The sequence below is a fragment of the Thunnus albacares genome, chromosome 9 (assembly GCF_914725855.1).
Source record: "Thunnus albacares chromosome 9, fThuAlb1.1, whole genome shotgun sequence".
NCBI lineage: Eukaryota > Metazoa > Chordata > Actinopteri > Scombriformes > Scombridae > Thunnus > Thunnus albacares.
Window position 1 is genome coordinate 21,020,397 of NC_058114.1, and position 22,193 is coordinate 21,042,589.

The 22,193-nt window shown below is 40.9% G+C and overlaps 1 protein-coding gene across 5 annotated transcripts in view; it reads right to left on the bottom strand.

The window, feature by feature from the left end:
* Positions 1-9,602, bottom strand: part of tle2a (TLE family member 2, transcriptional corepressor a) — a 50,240-nt gene extending 40,638 nt beyond the window's left edge. For 3 of the 5 annotated variants that reach the window (XM_044362391.1, XM_044362390.1, XM_044362388.1), the window contains exon 1: positions 3,031-3,618. In XM_044362391.1, coding sequence (XP_044218326.1) covers positions 3,031-3,054 — 24 coding nt within the window. In that variant the 5' untranslated portion in view covers positions 3,055-3,618. Of the gene's footprint in view, positions 1-3,030; positions 3,624-9,501 lie in introns of those variants that run through there. The other 2 variants (XM_044362389.1, XM_044362392.1) reach the window with 2 other exon arrangements.
* Between the last annotated feature and the right edge of the window lie 12,591 nt (positions 9,603-22,193).

The window sequence follows — 22,193 nt, forward strand, 5'->3', positions numbered from 1 at the left end:
ATTGATAAGAAAATGTTATCATTTGCAACATTTATCATGATGGCCAAAACTACAAACAAATAACCAAGGTCAAAAAAGTTATTTTAAGAGCAGTTTTTGTGAATATTTGTCTGTAGAGGGTGAGTAAGGAGAACACTGAATAACTGATCACTCACAATAAACCCCTCCCCCATCTCAGGGCATTGTTCAGGGGGAAAAAATGGAGGTAGAGGGCTGTTGGAAATATTATGACCGATCTTATTGTGACCTTTGAGTTTGGATGTCTGTGATCACTTATAATAATTCTATTATCTTCTACAGATGAGGCCTATTGTGGAAATGGAAATATATTCCAAACTCCCCTTTATCCCAAAGCAAAGATACATATGGGACATTTAGTGTTCTTCATTGTGGGGTGAAGCTAACCTGCTAATAATGCCACAATTTTCTCTTTATAAATATATTTATTCTCTCAGCTCTGTTGTATTTTGACATGGCTGAATTATATATTAAGTTAACATAGATATTACAAACCTTCTGTTCACTTCTGATTTGAATACAATTTTATATTCTACTTTGATGTTTCCCTTTCTCCGGTGTAGCCACTCCTTTCTGCGTCTACAGTATAGCTTGTATGTTTCTGTCACAGTGGCAGATTTAAAAGAACACTAAGGATCTGAGACAGCCAGCCATGGCTGCCATGTCCTATACTCCTCTCAGCTCGTCTACTGTATTTGGTGTCAGGCTGAATCCCTAAATTATCTGAACGCATGCAAGGGCCTGAAGCCTTTTCCAGAATCTCTCTATGTCATGTTTATGTAATTTGGACACCACAGTGTCATTACATCTGTGCATATGATTAGATTTTTTTTTTATCTCTGGTGAGGAGAAGTTAGGTGTTCAACTGTATTTAGTCAGTACATTTAAGGTGTGCAAGATGTGTAATTGAAGTTACCTTTATGTACACAATATGTGTTGAAGGTCATTTCTTGTATGTGTGGACTCTTCAAGGTTTAAACAGTCCAGCAGCAGGTGAATACCGAGTTAAAACTTTACATGAAAAATCATGAAAGATCTGCTATAAGAAGCTATAAACACGCAGGTTATATTATATGTCACCTGGCAGTTACCAGCTACTAAGTCTCTTATTCAGAATGCACCTGAATGTGAATTGAATGTATCAATTATCATTGGATAAAAATATGAATTTCACATACATATATATTTATATATATGGGTCACATCCTTCACAGCAGACCAGTATCCAGTGGTGACAGGTTACTGCCAGCCCAGCGCTTTGGAGATTAAGCCGTTTGCTGGGTTGAGTGGCCCTTCACTCTGAGGTGCAAACAAGAGTTACTGATGGCCAGAGACTTTCTGAGGACGGGTGCCTCACGTGGTGCTGTTGAGATGTGCGGAGGGTTGAAAAGAAACAGGGCCGCTGGTCTAAACATTCCACCCAGCCCCGCCGCAGTCTGCTCCTCTCACCCTGGGATGCCTGCCCATACATTAAGATGTGGTTTGGAGCTCTCACAAGAACACAGTGAGGAGAGGCTGGATGAGAGGGATTGGGTTTACAGTGCAAACCACAGACCCACAGTCTGCCTCCTGCCCTGCCTTCCTGCAGTCAGCTATACTACATACACAGCTGCTGGCGTGTGTATGTGTGATGTTTGTGTATGAGCTGTATGTTTAGGCATGGGAGACTCACGGGATCACTCAAAAAGACAGCACGGGCTGAAATACGGGTCACAATGCATCATGGTAATGTAAATGAAGCATTACCGCCAACACACAAAAGCTACAAAAAAATAAACCAATGTCTCTCTCTGGGTCTTCAACTGCATGAATGAATTTGTTGGAAGAATTAATTCAAGTGGCATACACACACATTCACATGAAGTTATACTTCACAGTGTGCTTAATCTGGTTTCAATGCATGGGACATGAATGTCAAAACACTGTCAGGGGTGGGTTGCAGGGTGGCATGGCTGAGGGATGTAGATGAGGGTTAGGCAAATGAGCAGGTCTTAATTGATACTTCACACAGCTGGAGGACCAGTGTTTATGTATTTCAGTCTGCTCAAAAGCTCTCCACCTAACTCGACTAAAACAAATTAAAGCCATGCAGCATGAATTTCGCTCCTAACCCTCACAGAGATCCATCTCAACACACAGACAGCGTGCCAATTTCTCTTTCCATTTTTTACAACCACGAAAGTAGCCGTTATAGAGGACTTCTGGTAATAGTGGTTAGCTCCCTGAACAAGGGGTTTAAATCTACCAAATCAGTAAAGCAGAAGCATGAATCACCCTTGATATGATTGAAAAGAATTTTTTTTAAAAAAGCAAGAGCAGATTTTTTTTTTTAAACAATGAGTGGCACTTGAGAAGGGCAGACCATTGAGAGAAGGTGTCAACAAGCCAAGCTGACTCACTTCCCCCCCCTCCTCCTCTTCCTCCTCCTCCTCCTCCTCCTCCCAGCCCGTGAGGAAGGGACAAACAAACACACACTTCATCATCTGGGTCAACTCCACAATAGTATGGAGATAGAAGGAGGCTCCATGTTTCTGAGCTGATGGTTGTGGCCACCAAGGACATGGGATTCACACACAAAGACACTCAGTAAAGTTGGACATTGTTTGAGAGGAGAGGGGGGGGGGCAGAGAGGAGGAGGACGAGGAGGAGGAGGAGGGGGGGGGGCTTTGCCTCACTAAACCCCAACTCACTGCTGTGGACGACTATCTGCCAGCCTGACCTTCATGAGACAAATATCACACCAGGCGTTAATATAAAGACAAACAAGATGTGATGCGATATATTTAACAGCCTGAAGAGTATCATATTCCCCCCTACAGAGGAATCCCAGGAAATACACAATAAGGACAAAGACAAACAATTCCGGCTTGCACTTTCCTACAGAGGCTCATTAAAGGTTTAAAAACAGTCTGGCGGTTATTACATTCATTGTATTTCATGGAGGTTCCGGTTTTAAGACATTAACCTCATTAATCGCGTGTGGACTATTACATTGTCGCGTAGCCTACTTACCGGTGGTCGGTTTTGAGGAAACATTGTAGCCTCCGACTTGTGTCTCTGTGTGCGTTTTTTGTCCTTCTTCTTTCTCCCTTTTGGGGCGGAAAGCTTCGTCGAGAAATACGAGCAGCCGATGTACTATTGTTGGTCTCAGAGAGGCATTTGGCCTGGTTTCAGAGGTAATGGCAAAGCTAGTCTCGGCTCGCTCATTCCTTGCTTCAAGACTCCTTTGTTCTGGGTTATATCTCCAACCCCGCACCGCACCGCACTCGACGTGTAGTAAGGACGGGGAGAGGAGAGGAGAAACACCCGGCGGTCCAAGACAGCTCTTCGTCCAAGTCCTCAACTTGGCGCTTCCAGCAATTACGATATCGCAATTGGTTTCCCTCTCCGGTATATTTTCACCGTCCGTAGCATAAAGACCAGAGAGGTGGAGGGGTTGAGGGGAGAGGGGTGGGGGGGGGATGTGGTTTGCTTGTGGCTTCGGAGACGGACACACCACCAGCACATTCAATGCAGCCGCAGCCTCTTTTGTCTCGCTCGTTGGCCTGCACTCTTTTCACACAACACTCCCAGTCCCTCACTTCTCTCACTCCCCCCTTCTCTGATCCTCAATGGGACATAACATATGAGTAGCTTTCTTAAAGGCGGGGGTGGAGGGGAGAGGAGGGTTGGGGTGGGGGGGGACCTAAAGACATGGTTTGCTGCTTTCCCCCCACAGTTTGTTTTATCAGAATGAATAACCTTATGAGGGGTTTGTGATGTTAACCATAATTTTATCCAATCTACCCCTCAAAGATTGGATAAAGTTATAAATGCTGGTTAAATGCGAGCATCAAGCATTCACACAATGCTACTCTTCAAATAGCCTGATGATATTTGCAAAGAAACCATTGCTGGGTTCTCTTGTTAGTGTTGCATTGCAATTAGGTTCATTCGCATATAGCCACGTAATTGAAAATCTATCCACACAATTAAAATAATAATAATTTTATTATTTTATTTTTTTATAAAAAGTGCATATTTTTCTTCAGAAAGAAGAGGTTCAGAGGAATTGTTCACTGATTGAATGAAATCTCCACGTGGGGCTCGGCCTCGGCACAGTAAACACTGGTAAAATGAGCCAATGGGTGTTGAGAACACCCACGTGGGGCGTGCTGACCGTTTACTGATTGGAGGGTATAGGTAGCACAATGCTCCGCACGTCAATCAAACGGGCTACAACTGCTCAGTGAGGTTAACCCTTTCCTGGGTACAGGGAGTGATTAATGAGAATGCAAGGAGTTGTGTGGCTGTATCAAGATTCAGCGGTTTCCCCTTTTCTCCCCACAAGCCGTCAGTGCATTCAAAAATCTTACATTTCTCTCATTTCATTCTTGTTGATGTGGAAATAAATAGTTTGCTCTGACGTCTGCATCATCCTGTTCATTGCGAGATGTCAAAAATTAATCACAACCAAAGGGAACTGACCAAACATGAGAGGACCAAACAAATCTAAATCCCGAGAAGGCATCACAACCCCACAGAAACGCAATAGTGATAATGCTGCAACGCTTGCACGGCTATATATTGAACATGAGCATTGTTGTTACATGGAAAAGGAGAATTATTCTGGAGAAGAGGGAAAAAATGGTGGAAAAAATTGGTATTCTGGTGGCACGACCCCTTTAGCGGGGCTCATAATTAGAGAGAGAGATATTGAAAAAGCAATTTCTGACAGTGGAAATCACAACCTGCCAGAGGTGGAGTTGGAAAATATAGATGGGTGTGTGTGTTTGTGTGAGAGTATATATGTGTGTGTGTGTGTGTGTGTGTGTGTGTGTGTGTGTGTGTGTGTGTGTGTGTGTGTGAAACAGACAGAGAGAGGAAAGGCAGAGGGGGAGGGAGGGAGGAGGAAGAGAATAAAGGATGAAGGACAGCAGGGGGGATGCTGAGAAAGACGAGCCAGTAGGAGGGTTAGTGCACACCGGTGATGAAAAAAATGTGTGTGTGTGTGTGTGTGGCTTGTGTGTGTGTGTGTGTGGCTTGTGCATGTGCCTGCGTAGGTGTGCAGATTGTGTGCTCCTGTGTGTGTGTTGAACAGACAAGTGAGGGAATGAAAAAGAGAGAAGGGTGAGGGGAGCAAGTGGGGAGAGTGGAGAGGGAAGGAGAGAAAGAGAGGAAGAGAGAGAGAGAGAGAGAAAGAAAGATTTTATTGCCATTTTTTCCATGAATTTTAATGCACAGCACTGGTCTCCCTCCCGGATTCTGGGATCACATTTATTAGAAAAAAAAAAAAAAAAAGTCATGAGGAATGCAGTGCTTTGCAGTCTGCTGCTGCACGGGGAGATGTTTCATGTTTGTGTGTGTGTGTGTGTGTGTGTGTTGGGAGGGAAGTGTTTCCTGGGCTGGGTGGTGGGGCGGGGCGGGGCGGGGCAGGGGAAGGTGGCGGGGGGGTGCACAGGATGTATGAGTCTGTGTTAGCGTTGTGCTGGGGGGGAGGCATAATAATATAGATGATAGAAAATGATAAGTGAAGGACACATATTATTGCTATTGGCAGGTCAGATGAAGGAGTGGGCTAGGTGTGTGTTTGTGTATATGTGTGTGTGTGTGTTGGCTCAGCTCCAGTGATTAAATACACCACAAGTCCACATTGCCCTTCTCTCCTCCACACAGGCTCAGAGCAACGGGACATCAAAGTGGCCCCACAATGGAAAAGGACACAATGGTGGTAATACTATGGGAGCTTTTGGTTTTAGCTCAGTCGCGTGAGGTTGTAAAGAGACAGTTTTGTCAAAGCACATGTATACTGAGTGTAAGTGAACGCAGGCTCACCTACACACACCTGTATCAAAGGGCAAAACAGTGGAAAGTGCCTGGAGCAGCAGCAGCAGCAGCAGCAGCAGCAGCATCCCATTATAATCACAACCTAAAGCAAAGCACCAAGACATGCTAAACCATTGGTTTTCCATACAGTGGGCAAATTATCACCAAGCAGCAAAACATCAGGAGGGAGTGGCTTTGAATGAGGTGATGAAAACAAGTTCACTTCCCACGAAACTTCAGAAACGACTTCATTCCTTCGTGGTTGCCAGGAGCAATATCGGTGTCAAACTGTGACTATGATATTAGCAGTAAATGATACCCCCGAAACTCTGGACAAGGTCTACTGGGCACACATCCTGTCAAGAAGATGAGCCATCTTTTTCTTTTTCTTTTTTTTTTTTACACTTTTTTCATTGGAAGGCAGCTTGATGACAGCTGTTATTACAATGCTTTGCTTGGATCAATACGTTTCACTTGCGATTTCTCCATAGACAGGGGCAATTGTGGGACTGTATACTAAAATCTCATCTAAAAACATAACTGTGAGATTCTAGATTATCTTAGAAACTCTCTAAAATTCAAGATAAAAAAGAGGAATACACATAAACAGAATGGACAGTATTGCTAGAGTACAAGACATTTCTGGTTCTCTTGAGTGCTTGTTTTTTTTAAATTCTAGAGATAAAAGTTTAATCTAGATGACCTCAAATCACTCAGGTGTATTTCCACTAGAGCTCCTTGAACAATAGAGTTTGATTGCTGAAATGTTGAGCTATGTAAAACATCAATGGTAAACATCCATGTTTTGGAGACAGTCCTTCACAATTGAAGAGCATGGCCTTCTTCCCAGACTCACAATTTTGCAACATTCATAACAGTGGGAATACATCATAGACGCAGCAGGGAAACCAATTTCTCCAATAGCAGTATAGCCTCTACGGAGCAGGATGCAATGGATTCACAAGTGCCAACATGAAAAAGCTCACGCACCACTGTTTCTGTTTTGATCTTTATCATTCTCATCATGTACAATAAGTCCTACATGCATCTGAATGCAACAGGTTCACTCCCTTTTTCTTGAAACCATTGAAAGTTCTGGGAAATGAAATCTTTAACTGGTCCTGACATAGTCAAATAACTTAAATAATCACAGCAGATTTTTAGGCTTGGAATACAAATCAGTTACCACTAAGTGAAAGATTGGATTTTTCCTTTAGTTCAACTCTATTCAACTCAAATGTTCGCTTTACAAAACGGCATCACAAGGGAAAAAGGAAAATATTGGAGGAAGGTGCTTTGGTTTGGGTCATAAACTTTTGGTTTTGTGGTATCCCTAATTTACTCTGCACCCTTCTCGGCTCCACCAGCTCTCCCCCTATTTCCCCAGTGTCTTTAGGATGGGGTTCGAGAATGACAGAAAGACAAGGCCACAGTGTTGTCATGGTGGTGCCCCCCCCCCCCACTCCCCCTCTCACCCCCCCCCTTCACCACTCACCGCCGCCTCACTTTGCCCCCACCCCTCCCTGTCCCTCATCAGACAAGCTGGGTGTCAGCGCAGAGACGGCACAGTGATTTATTGGTCTCTGCTCCTCTGGGACTACCCCCCCACCCCCACCCCCCACCACATCACACACACGCACACACACACACACACACAAACACACACACACACACACACACACACACACACACACACACAATCTCAAACCCTCCCTCTTCACACTCCCTTTACCACCCTCCATTTTTCCCATCCCCCCCTCTGCCCCCAAGCACCCCCTTCACCCCACCCCCACCCCCCCTTCTGTCCTCTCCTGCTGCATGGCCCCTGGGGGAAAGAAGGGGTAATGACCCACATCAGCAGCAGCTATGCTCACATGCACACGCACACACGTAGTCACACACATACACAGACGGATGCACACACACACACACACACCTCGTCTCCTCAGGCAGGCAGATACAAATAAACACCCTCTGTGACACACATACGCACACGTATGCACACATAAAACAGACGCTGACACATTTACGCCCACAGGCATGTGTATCTGGGAACTCAGGAATTCCAGCGCTGTGCTGTAACGTTGTTTCTCTGCTAAAAAGTCTCCTCAAGTCTTTGGACCACATAACACAACACTGAAGAGATCAATACTGATCCATATTTTTCTATGGTCTTGTCTAAATACTTTTTGTTCTTTTTGTAAATAGGACCGCTGTTTTCACCATAACCTGTTGTAACCTTGGGGAAATGGGAAATGCACTGTATACCTCTCCCTTTCACTGGCATTTTTTTTCCTTATGAAACAGAACAATGGAGTGATTTGTGTCTCTCCGCAGTGAAGTGCAATAAGATCTCCTTTCGACTTTCCAAGTATCTGTGAATGTACCAGCTTGCACAATTTCCCTGCATGCTCACAGAGGTAACGATGAGGCAAGGAGACTTTTAGAAAATAGAGTTTCCTCGTGATGCCTTGTTGCAGAAAAGATAACTTCATGTGTGCCAGTGGAATTCCTACACAAGGCCAATGCGATGGTTTATATTTTCACATTCTGCTGCTTTTTTTTTTTTTTTTTAAAGGGCCAAGTGAGAAAAGAGCATCTTTTCAAAGGTTGATTTTGAATTCAGGCAGTCGATCTGCACTGAGGGGAGAGTGAAGAGGTTAAATCTGAGCATTGACTTGCAAATGCTACCGACAGCACTCTGCATGCGCTGTCACTCATCTCACACAGCGGAGGGATGCGCTCTTGAAAAAAAAGTGAGCAGTTACGTCCACAGGTTCCCACTTTACATGTGTTGGGCAAGCTGAAGAGTGCAGGTCAGGTCTTAATATGTATGTTTATGGACTTAGATAAGTGGGAGAATATATAAATATATATATCATTTTTATGCAAGAGGAGGTTGAGAGACGTAGATATAAAATTATCTCTTGGATATTTTCAGAGTTTGGCTCCAAAATTAGACCAGCCAAAAGTAAAAACATGGGCTCTCTTATTAAATAAAAAGCAAGCAGCAATTAAGAAAAGATAGCAGATTACTCACAGTTAATGTTGACAAAATTACACAAGAGATACTTAACTCTCCCTAAAATTAATATGTAGCACTTTGAGATAGACCTAATTACAAATTGTAAAGAGAAAGCATTGAATTGTTAAATTAATGGAACAACAGTATCATTGTTATATTGGATACAGGCAGTAAACCATGTGATAAACAGGGCCATTATAGTATAATATAATATTTTGCCTTGCACTATCTCATATCTAAACCTAAATTCAGCTTGCTGTGGGCTAACCTGCAGCCACAGAGGCCACCTGCTGTTCAGTAGAAGCATTGCAGACCCATCAGTTGAATAAGGTTGATTTGATTCGTGTTGAGTTAGCAATTGCAGGGCACAGTCCTGCAGTTTAATTAATAAATCATAGTTAACATTGATTTAGTTTTATGGGTTTATTGGGGGGGGGAATAGCTTGCACTGTAAGCAGCAATCTTGCATATCATATCTGGGTGCGACCTGCTTTTCAAGATAACGTTTTAAATCACCTGCTGTTCCGCATTTACAGAAAACTCCAGGAAATCATCAGGTTGGCAAACATCCGGCTAATTCTGACAGAGAGGAGGCCATCATTTGAACGTATTATCCATTTGTCACAAGCAACAGTTTAGTTTTAGTGACTTACCATCAGCTTCTTTGTAAGATGGGGAAAAGTTTAGGGGAAAGCATTGATGCAGGGGGTTAAAGCCTTTACTGTACTATTAAAAGACGCCATTTCCCGGCAGCAGTCTGTAATTATACATTAGTACCACACGGTGTCGCAAATACTCTGTAAATGTCGAGATGTCAGTGGGTCAATGTAGAGGCGACTATTAAAGCGCCAGGAATCCTCCTTCAAAAAGCTGCACATTCTTAAAAAGCGTGTCTCCGTGTGTGTGTGTATACATGCATTGCATATACAGTATTTACTTATTCTCACATGCAAACAAATATATTTGAGAATATGATTTCACCAAAAATATGGAGCCTTGGCCACAAGGGGGATTTACTCCACAGGGTTTACTAAAGGAATTGTACTCCAACAATTATGGCAGTAAACAGAAGTAAATCTTGGGTTACTGGTGCCCTTCATCCATATGGTGTCTTTGGAAGAGCTACAGTATAGAGCCTAAATTTAAAATGGATGGCTGGTTTCAAAAAGTGATTTATACAGCTTGTACCACCCAGTCAGAGCCCAGTATTTTCCTTAGGATTTGACACATTCACACAAATATTTATTATGACATAAAGGGTTAGACTACATTTTCTTTCACCCTTTTTTAATTTTTGACATTCAAAAACAGCTCATTGTCAACAAGCTGTGTAGTCAGTTTGCGTGATTATCTCATTTATCATCAGTGAGTTGTATACATTTCGGCTATCTATCTTAATGAATGTAGCTGGGTAAATATGTGATAAACTCAAATTCTATTCATTCAGACACCAAGAAGTTATAAATCATACACAGATTTAGACAGCATGATAACAAAAGTATGCATGAAAATAATCAGTGGAAACAACAGCTGGATTGATAAGTAAGAAAGAAAAATAGGCGATTTGAGTTGATGGAAGTGAGATGCAAGGAATAGAGTAGTGAGAGTTTCTGTTTAAAGCCATAATGAAAAAGAGAACAAAGGAGTTATCAGTGATAGAGGAAGTTTTAAGATCCTTTACTTAAGTAAAGCATAATAAATATATACCATGATGTAAGAATAAAAGGTAAAAACTATCATACACAAAATACTGGTTTTCTTCTCTCCTGTGTTCACCAGCGTTAATGAAGTGAGCCAGCAGAGTGGTGGGTGTTTGCACAATGAGGTTCAGCCAGGTTTCTGGATTGGAAACTCTTAAAAAGCTTGTCTACTCTGTCTCTCTCTGCTCCACCACTGACTCCTGTTTGGTTATTGGTTTTTCAGCATAAAACGTTGCATTATTTTTTTCCCCATTTTTTCCCTTTTCACTCACATTTTTTCATCTTACATTAATGATGGTACTTATTTTGACACTCCTTTGCTTTTTTCAGTAAATGGTTTAGTTTAATATATTATTTGTATTATGGACCTCAAACACATGAATCAGTTCATGAAATATTTGATTTGTTTCATTCATTCTCAATTTGTGCTATATATGTATTCTTTATAGCTTTATATTATATATTTCTTGCAGTAAGTTATTTTTTGCTGATGTTGTCTGTTTATGGTTCATTCAGTCTCTTGTTCATGGCCTCGCTGTGTCACCGATGTAGTGCTCCTCACAACTGTTGCACATGATGTTATACAGCGGCAGAAACTTAAGATCGAATGTTATCTTAGCTCTACCATGTAATGGAGTAAGTAAACTTAGGACAAACTATTCAACATCTCTGCTAGTATGTAGGACCCATCAAGAAAGGAAAACTGGAAAACTGTCAGACGAAAACTGGTCACATTGACAAGGAACAGGTTAAAATCTTCAATCAGTCAGTGGACAACTGGACAAATATCCAGGGCCATTTTCATCCAGCGCTAAAGATCTTATATAAGACCACCTGTTATCACATGAATAAAGCCCCATAATTAGGTCACATGAAGCAAATTCCATCTGGTGATGATTTTGAGATGTTGTTGAAAAGTCTGAAAAAAACTCGAAAAAATAATTCCATTGTTTCTCTGAGATAAAAAATGCAAATGTAATCAATAGTGGACCTATCATTTCAATAATAATAGAAGTAAAGTAGCTCATAAGGTGTGTTGTTTTTTCATTCATATTCATATTCACATCCATATCCCAGTGAGCATTTATTTAGAGATTTGCAGATAAAAGGTTGTCTAGACATCTTGGTTACTAATTGGAGTAATGTAGTTGAAATGGTAAATGGACTGTAGCGCTTTTCTAGTCTACCGACCACTCAAAGTGCTCTACAACACATGCCAACATTCACCCATTCACACACACAATTATACACTGATGGCTGGTGCCAACCTTGCATGGCAACCTCAACCGATATAGTGCTTTACAATGTTTCTAATGCTCACACACACTCACACACTGATGGCGTAACCATCAGGAGCAATTTGGTGTTCAGTGCCCAAGGACAGTTCCACATGTGGACTTTGAACCACCAACCTTCTGATTGGTGGACGACCTGCTCTACCTCCTAAGCCACAGCTGTCCCTTAAAAGTGATTTTTAAATGTCTAGGTTACATAAAACTGTTGTTTCAACAAGTATTTACTACCTCCTTAATATTGATATATAGTTATTGAAGTGTTGTTGAAACAACAATTATATGAAACTTTTGTGTCTAAAAATCTTTCACTTTCAAACAAAATTTAACATAGATGTCTAGACATCATTTTAGCTGCCAATCACCAAATCAATGCCTCCTGGAATCCCTCCTCTAAACCATGGGGGTTGATGATCAATATACTGTATACAAACACGCTGTGATCAATATACAAACACAAGAATGCACCTCACACAACGTCTGCTAAAGAGTCAATATGGCGTCCTTTACCTGTTGATATAATCAAGATAAGAACATAATCACATTGTTTTTCTATTCAAATGTAATAAAACTATTATTGATCAAATTACATCATATGCATTTTATAACTTTAAGAACCAGTGTGATTACATGAACAAAAAAACTTAGGTCATTTTACTGATGTGTTCCCCACAGCTGCTGCACATGATGACAGCACTCCAGCTGTCCTCTTCTTGGTCCCCTGGGTTTAGGGTGTACCAGCAGAGATCTTAATGTGTTGAGTGGTTTGTGGTAAGCTCTGACTGGTTGTGTCTTGAAGACTCTGGCTAGATGCTCTGACAGCCCAGCCACATAAAGGAGTCTCACTTTGATGCTTCTGGTGGTCCCAGCTGATACAGCAGTGTCTGATCTGGTTTGAAGTCGGGGTGGAATTTTCATCATTCATTCTGCTTTGTCCAGGAGTGTTTACAGGCCGCTGAGAAAATGTCAATAAAGTTAACACACAAGTGCACAGAACACCTCCTCTGGCCTCTATTCCTCCCCTATCCAACAGTGTTAGTGTTAGTATAAACACACCACATGGTGTCAGAAGTTAAGCCGGAACAGTACATTTATTCAGACAAGAGTTTGTTGGGAAATAGCCCCAAAAGTGAACTTTTCCGCACTGCAGCAGTTCAACTTGGCAAACTAGAGGACTGGCTGGGTTGGCAACAATGTTTTTCAAGGAACTGGGTCATTACGAAGGCCAACAAGGAACTGATGTACTCTGAAACCACAGGTTGAACAACAATTTGTTTGCCGAAGAGGAAGTTAACAACTATGACCATGTGTTGGGACTGTTTGATAGCCACATGTTACCAAAACAGAATGTGATTTTCGTGCAAGTGTGGTTTCACTCATCACGTATACAAATGTATTGAATGAACATACACGTGATGAGTAAGGATGGTCTGAAACCAGATCCTGAAAAAGTTAAAGTGCTGCCAGCTCCTCAGGACAAAGCAGCACTTGTTGAAGGCTTCAATAGCTCTCCAAGTTTGTTCTTAATCTGGCAGAGGTTAGTTCTCCACTGAGAAAACTATTGGGAGTTGATGTAAGTTGGCAATGGGAATGGCAATTGAAATTTCTTGTTACCAAAGCACTGTTACTAAGGTACTAACCAAACTGGTCCTACTGTCCGTTTATGTGAGTTCAGAAGGCCTGAGGACTGTAATACTTCTAGAGGGGCAGCCAGTAGCCTATGGCTCCAGACACTCACAGAGTATTAAAAGCGGTATGCTCAGATAGAAAAAGAGCTGCTTGCAATTGTATATGGTTATGAGAAGTTTCACCAGTACCTAAATGGAAGACACATGTTTGATGTCGAGAGTTATCACAAGTCCTTAGAGGTAATGTTTAAGACGCCACTTCTTATTGAACCTGCTAGGTTGCAAAGAAAAACCAAGAGTATACAAAAGTATAGCCTTGAAGTAAAATATGAATCAGTATAAAATATAAAAAGCGATCCACATAGATGTATAGATGCACCGAGTCAAGCACACTTAAAAGAAAGCAAAAAGGAACTCCGCCAGGATGAACTTGAGGTTTATTATATCACTCACTAACTGTCAGTATCACAGAAAAAACTGCCGCAATTCAAAGCAGCAACCAGGGAAGGAAGGAGTTGCAGGTGGTCACTGACACAGTCCAGCAAGGGCGGCCTGATACACAGAGTTAGCTACCAAACAACATCAAACAATATACCAGACATTCAGAGAGGAACTGTGAAATATGGATGGACTAATATTCAATGGCTCTAAATTACCTGTTCCTCATAGTCTAAGAAGAAAAATCCATGAATAACATTTTGGCGTTGTGAAGTGCAAAGAAAAGACCAGATGTGTCCTTTACAGGCCAGGATTGGCTAGGCAGACAAAAGAAAAAGAAGAAAAGTGTACAACCTGTACCACCTTCAGTAATAACAACCCCAAAGAGCCACTTATCCCACACCCAGTTCCAGAAAGAGCCAAAGTGGGCATAGATTTATTTCAGTTCAATTATGCTGACTACCTGATGTGTGTGGATTACTACTTTGAATACCCAGAAATCAAAACACCGAATGGAACCACAGACAAGCATGTGATCACAGGACAAAAATCAGTCTTTGCCAGGCATGGAGTTCCAGACGAGGTTTCGTCAGATAATAGAAGTCAACCTGGTTGCCAAGAATGAGTGTGCCTAATGCTGATCACAGCCTGCGTGCTCTGATCAGGTTGACAGTTCAGCACACTTCTGTGCCATCATATTTTGGTCCCTTTATTTGGTGAAAGTGCATAAACCTCTCTAAAATCACACGAATCCCTTTATTCATGTTTTGCTTGTCTTCCCACTCTCATTAAACATTCTTGAACCAGCTGTGTGATGGAGATACTCCTTCATCTCATATTGTTGTATGTCATGCAATGTGTATATTAATGTTGGGAAGTCAGTCTTACACAAAGCATGACACATAAATCATGTGGGCCAGTACACCAAGCAGGCATGCAGCTCTCTGTTGTTTGATGGTACACTTAGCACTGCTAGCACATTTGCAATGTGGGTTGTCTTACCTGAGTTATTTACCTGTTTCCTGTCTGCTGTGGGACTCAAGGCAATTTATATTTCATGATTGCACCATGTGTGAGGAGGAGCAGACGGGAGGGTTATGTGTCTTGTCTGTAAAATGTGTTTCTAGAAGTCACATATTATATTGAATAGTGTCATTTTTTATTAATGTATGGAGGGAATTGTATAATATGTAGATATTGGTTTGGCAAAATAATGTGTATATACTGTATGTGCATGTGTGTAGTGAACCTCCCTGCTGATGTCCACCCTAATTACTCAGGAGGGGGGTTAAGTAATAAGGTATATAAGTGGTTTGGGTAGGTATTTGGCAGCTGTTGTTCATTTGTCACTCTGCTCCAATTATGGCATTAATGCCAGTGAGACAGAATAAAGATTATTAAGTGATCATCACCTTGACCAGCTGTGTCATCCATGACCACTTACAGCCTATTCTTAACACTTAACCTCTTCTTCACCCTGGTGACTCTCTTTACAGCCATCTGAAGGCAGCAGGTATCAGTTCCATCTGCAGTCTCTGATTGAAGTGATGTTGCGTACTGTCATGGCACATCTGTCTCTATCCAAAGCAGTGGGGTAACAGGCAAATACTGCATGTGTCATTGTTTTAAAGGTCTGGCCAGAGTACCTTATGAAGCTCTGAATTTTTAAACATGATACATGTAGATGTTTGGCTGTGATGAGCAAAATGATAGGGATTGTTTAAGTTAAATTTTATAGTTGTGTCCCAAAAGACAAATTATTTGTGTATCATTACCAGGATCGCGTTTTTGTTGCAATAAGAGGATTAAATTTACAGTGATCATATGTTAACAGAGAATTGTCAACTTGTGAGGTGTTAGTTTGCAGCGAAAGGTTACTTCACAGTGAAACAAGTGTAAACTGTAATACAGTCAGTATTCACCTAAACTAACTGTACACTGTAAACTAACTTCTCACTGTAAGTTAACTTAACTGATCACTGTAAACTGACTTTTCACTGCAGTTACAGTGATATGTTTGTTTACAAGGAATTGGCAGTTGAAAATTTAGTTTGCAGTGAAATGTTACTTATAGTGAACTCTTAGTTTACAGTCATCATGTACTTCACTATAAACAAATATCCAGCTGATATAACCAATCACTGTGAGTTCACTGTGAACTAAATACTTATATATCAAATAGCATGTCAATGTAAACTATAAAAAAACTAACTCTTTGTAAACTAAATGGTCACTATACTTTGTTTGAGGACATACACAGAGGGCTAGAGAGACCATAGCAGAGAGAAACAGACAGAGAGTAACAGTTTAAAAGACACATTACACAGTTACTTAAGCAGACAAAAAAGCAGGAATGTTATTTTTGACACGACTTTTAACTCTCTGTTTCACTCAGGTGTCTCCAGTATATTTTTCCTGACTTTTAATTGCTCCCAGAACAGTCAGGTTTTACCAGAAATCTCCCACTGATTTTTAATAACTCATTTAATCACTTGAGATTTTATTGAGCTGACAGCATCAGGATATTTCTTCACTTATAGTATCTTTCAGGATGAACACATGCTTGCAGTTCAAAAAGTGTCTTTTATTCAACCACTATTCCAAGTTCAGCTGCAGAAAAACAGGAAATTAGAGGATAAGCACCTTGAGATGCTTGGTCACTTTCCAACAATGGGAATGATCTAATTAGTGACATGCCTGGGCCCCATATTCTGTAATTAATGGAGAACCTGTATTTCTGTTGGTTTGCTTCATGTGGTTTTACTTTCTCATATCCAGTTTTTTTTTAATTCCTAAGTGCTTCCTGTATATCATAAGTTCAAGTCGAGGGCATTTCAATAATACTGCAGAAATTAAACAAGTCATAAAGTCATGGCAATACAAGAAAGCAAAACATTCAGTATTACATGCTTTATTTACACTATATCTGAAAACTCAGCCACATACTGCAAGTTTTTGCTTGTCTTTCAATACATACTTTACCTTCTCATAATTGAGGCAAGTTTCTTTCATCCTTTCCCCCCTCTAGTTCTTTTTTGCCAGCACTTTCCCCTCTTTGTTGAATTTGAGTAAAATGAACCGTACTTTCCCTCCAGTTCTCCTTCTTGGCCAGCAGCATCTACACTAACATTTTCCCTTCTTTCATTCACTATTCCCTCTCGCTCTGCAGATTTCTGGCACAGGAAGGCATCCTCTATTTTCCAGGGGAGATCAGCTGGCTGTTTAGCGGACCCAGGCCTCCCACCTTGCCTTGAGGTCCTTCACTCTCTGCTTCTACAGCTGCACAATAAGAGAAAAGGCATATTTTAAATCCATGTTAATATTAAAGAACAATTACTGAAAAAAAAAATCTGATTCAATGTAATTTATAGCAAGAATGAGATCGGTTCCAAGAGTCATAAGTCAGAGTAATTTTGTGTAAGTGGAGTCTGGCACTATTGTGTTAATAGATATTATAATGTTGAAGAAAGTCCAACTAAGGACATCTCAGAGTCCTAAGGCAATTTCCTGCACAGCTATTGGATTTATTATCAGCAGAAGAACATGTTTTCACAAAGACGGACCACATTTTGATTAATTATGTAAATAGTGAGTGTTAAATGACAAGTTCAGAATGACATACAACACTCTCATAACCCACTGGGGGTAAGTGAGTGTGTACTCAATGCAGCTGATTTAGTAACAAGTCAGACCGTTTAGTTTGGGTTCCACAAAAAAGTACTTAAAGTGTCATTTAGGAAAATATGTTGGTATTTGTGAATTACCATCTCTCTACAAAGCAAATGCTGAGTTAGTGAGTTTGAATTGTGAATGTTGAGCTTGCTGATGGGTTAAATCCACACTCACACGTTATACTAGGCCTGATTCTCCCCTCTGACCCCATAAGATAATACATAACTTTCTGCAATCTAAATCTGGAAACTTAAACATAACATAACAGCTTCATAAAAATGTCTTAAATACTGTAACTTAGTTGTGTGAGACACATATCGTTCTTGGCTGATGAGATGGGTGGTCTCTGCATGAGTCCATGCATGAGTGCTTTACAGTATGTCACTGTATATTAGTGTGTCATTCTCTTGTGTAAACATACGACACAGAAACAAAACTCCCCCTTTCCCGATTATCGTTCTTGTGCGTTAATAACTACAGCCTGTATTCATCCACGTGGCCTCAGCTACTCGGTGCTGTTACCTTTGCAATGACATCATGGCAGCCTGAAACAGGACCTTGAGCTGTTTCCCAACAGAGGTCCTGTCACACAAGGCCTCTAGCGATGCTCCCAACGTTTGTTTACCTCTCCATGTCGCTACTATTCCACAGCAGGACACGTTTTCCCCTTGACCATAAATCTATAAAGTCTCACATGACTTGTAGCGTCGAGGGGGAACGATGTGAAGCCCCCTGGCCGAGGCGAGAGGAATGGTGCGTGTGTGTGTAAATATATAAATATATAAATCTCTCATCAGGGTCACTGGTGGTAGTGGTGAGGATGGCTAACAGCCAGTTAAGCTGCTTCTGCTCGCTCTCTGGTTCGCGCTCTCTTTCCCTAGGCTGCCTAAAAGAAATGTGCCATTATCCAGTGAGGCCCCTGAGCACAGAACTGCTGTCCAAGACAACATGCAAAGGCCAAGAGACTGGAGACTGGGAGCTGGAGACGAGAGAGCTTTAGATACCTCCTCAGACTGTTTATGACCACCTCGACTATAGCCAAAAGCTGCTCCTGCCCCGCTACCTTTTCCTCACTGCTTCTTTCTTTCCAGTAGGTCATTGCCAGTGAGAGTGAAATGTCCACAGAAGCACACAGGCTGTGTAGGTATTGCTGAGTTGGAACTAGACTGATCTAGACAGATGAAAATGAAATTCTTGAGAGTGCATGGCTTCGTCACTCCAACCAAAGGTGTCCTCTGACTGCAGTTTTCCTTTCTGAGATAAAAAAAAAAATGTAAGAGACGTGATCATTATAACGTCTGGTTTTACATAAATGACAGACAGTAATGTGATGTATCAGCTAGTGGTTAAAAATCTTTCCCACAGCCATTCACTCAGATTAACTGTTCTTCATACAAAATATTACTTGCTTATATTGGCAAGAAGCTTGAGATAGGAGCATTAGTTAAATGTCAGAAACGCTAAGTCTGAATTTGATCTGAATTGATCTCAATAATGCATCACACAAAGCCTGATGTCATCATAAATTTGAGAAAATTATTATTATTTCATTAAAGTTTTTTTCCTTACATATTTCTCCTAGACATGTTTTGCATACTCTGAGGGTAGCAGGGTGATGTGATCCTTTCATCATGTCTTTGGTCAGCATTGAGGTCTTCAGGAGGACTGCTCTGATTGATTTCTAAATGATTCCAGAGAACCGTAATTGACACTGGTGAGCCAGGCCTGGGAGTAGTGTCTGCTGACTTGTACTTGGTAACCACAAGAGCTGCAATTAGATCAGTCAGATCATTAGTCAGAGGGAAGATAAACCATTTGAAAAGTTAAGGCTTTAGTGCCCTATCTATGGACATTTGGGTAACTCATGATTGCAGAACTATACCCCTAATAAGCTCTTGAATATTGACCACAGCTTTTAAGAACAATAATAACATTTTATGGATTAAGAGTAATATTTTCTTTATTTCCTTCTCATAAATTAGCACACAAAGAGGATGAAGAAGCTGCAGTGAACTGTGTGAGATGGAACTAGAGATTGTAGATTAGAATTGGGCCTTTCTCTTGTTCTATTATTACTTTGACTTTGTCACAAGCCGAGTCTCTTTTGGCTGACCACACCGCCTGGGAACTTTTGGGCCTATGTACTTTTGACCCCTGATCAAAATCCATCTTTAAATTAATCACATTGGCAGGGTCATTCTGGTCTTTCTTCCTTGTTTATAAAAGAAAAAAACATTCATAATAAAATCAGGAAAAACATGCAAGGACAATTAAACCCAAATTAACTACAGAAATAAAGACTTGCACGCAAACCAGACACGAAAAAAAAAGGAAAAATAAGATGGATGTTTCAAAGGCAAACATCTGCAGGTTAGTGAGCTGGAAAACATTAAAACAAATGCTCTCAGTGAGTAAATTGCAAATGAAAAGGAAAATAGATGTACTAGAGGAATAAACTTCCTGGTACTGTTGAATGGAAACAGTCTAAATGACAGCACTCTAACTGTGGAAAAATATGTAAGGTCAATAGTAGCGGCCTTATTCAAATGCTCAATAACACATGAAACCTCAGTAGGCTTTCGTGGGAAAAATGCTAAGACTCTGATAATAAAATAATTCCCTCTGCACATAATGGTTAGAGCAGACAGTTCATCAGATTTGAGTCTTGTGGGCTCAATTATGAAATAACATATTCAGACAGTTATTTCAAATTACACAAGAGCATGACACTTGCTGATGAACCTGTATTTATATTATGGTTATTGTGTGTGTGTGTGTGTGTGTGTGTGTGTGTGTGTGTGTGTGTGTGTGTGTGTGTGTGTGTGTGTGTGTGTGTGTGTGAAATAGAAAAGGGGTTAATTAATGTGCTTCTGTGCAGAAGCAATACTTTTGACCAAAGAGGCTGCAAGCAAGAAGAGCAGCTGCTGTCTATAATAGGAAGAGAAAAACAACAGAGACTAGCTGCTCATTTCTGAAGGCATTTTAATTGCTAGAATACAGCGCCAAGCTAAAAAAGGTCTCTACTGGCCTCCAGCATGAGAAAGTAACAGAAGCTGAACAGTGTAACACCTCTGAATCAATGCTGCACAATAATATTAATTCTCAAAAATGCACTTGAACAAAAATAAGCCTTTTGACAATTTTAACTTAAACTGTCATAAAAGTTACTATTGTGAGGTGGATGGTCTGCTTCCAGGAATACAAAGCCTTTTCTCCCTCACTCAGTTCATCACCTGAAAACAGAAAAAATGACTACACTGCAGTTCTGAGAGTACTTAACTCAAAGTCTCCTCCTGTAAAAAAAATCACTAAGTTGTGATACACCAGTATGACAACCTCCTGACTCACCAACACAAACTTAGACTTTTTTTCCATTCAATTAAAATATATCCTACAAGACACAGATGTTCAGAAGCACCATAGCAGCAGTAGTTTCTTACACTGCTGTATTGCCTGCCTGTGTCACAGCGGTTGTGTGACTGTGGAGCACAAGGTGACTTTCTCAGAGGCAGTTTCCCCCTTAAAGTGCTGAAAACGGGATGCAAACAGTTCCAGCTCAATGGAAGCCACAAAATAACAAAGTTAAATTCAACACAGGTTTTAAGAACAAGACGGGGCCTGTGCCTCCGCTTCTGACCATTTCAACTCTCCTTTATTTCTGTTTTGAAGTTGCACATTCCTTCCTAATTCCCTTTGCTTTTTCCTGTCTCCTCTATATTCTCTCTCCCTCTTTGTCCAATTAACGGACTTCAATGAGACTCAATGAGCTTGAGTCTCTTTACTCAGAGTTTCCTGATTCATTCATCATATATTATTGAAGAATTTATATTGTCAAGGACACACTTGTTGATAGTTAAGAGGGCACAGTGAGACCAAGAGAAAATGGAGGAGGTGTGTATGCCACATCAAGGTTGCTGAATTGGTAAAAAAAAAAAGTTGGAACATTGCAAATATTTATAGTTTCAGGGTCCTAGATCAGCTTTCAAAGAGTATGATTTCAGTGATACAGAACTTCTAGCAGCACCACTGTCCCACATATATTCTTCACTTCTGTTTCTGGTCCTGAAATTCCAGCTTGAAACCATCTGGCTGTCGCCCACAGGGACACGGACCAAAGTGGGCTGAACGGTCAAGTATATAACATCCAGCGTCGTCTTACCGCAGCATCAAAATACTGGCAGCAACAAAAGTCTTTTCTGTCATGCTTTACTGCGTCCAGTGCTGAGGTTTTTCCCCAAACCGCTCATCTCAATAGCCACTTCTCACTAGGCTCTCGGTCATTCATAGAATTTCATGTCCTGTTGAGCGGACCATTCATGATTTGTGATGGTTTCTAAGGAATGATCTATTTGCTGTGTTTCTGTGGTCACTTTTGTCAGCAGATCAGACTGCAGATCACACCACATTACTCTGATATAAACGTGTCTGTATGCTGGCTTGAAGAAAGGTTTTTCACCATATATAGTCTTTCATGAAAGACCACTATCATTATGTGCTGAACAATATTTCACGATAGCATTTACTAGCTATTCCAAAGATCCAAAAATATTCATAGCATGCTGGGATGGTTTGGTGACCGGTTATGATGATGATATTAAGCCACAGGTATCCATCC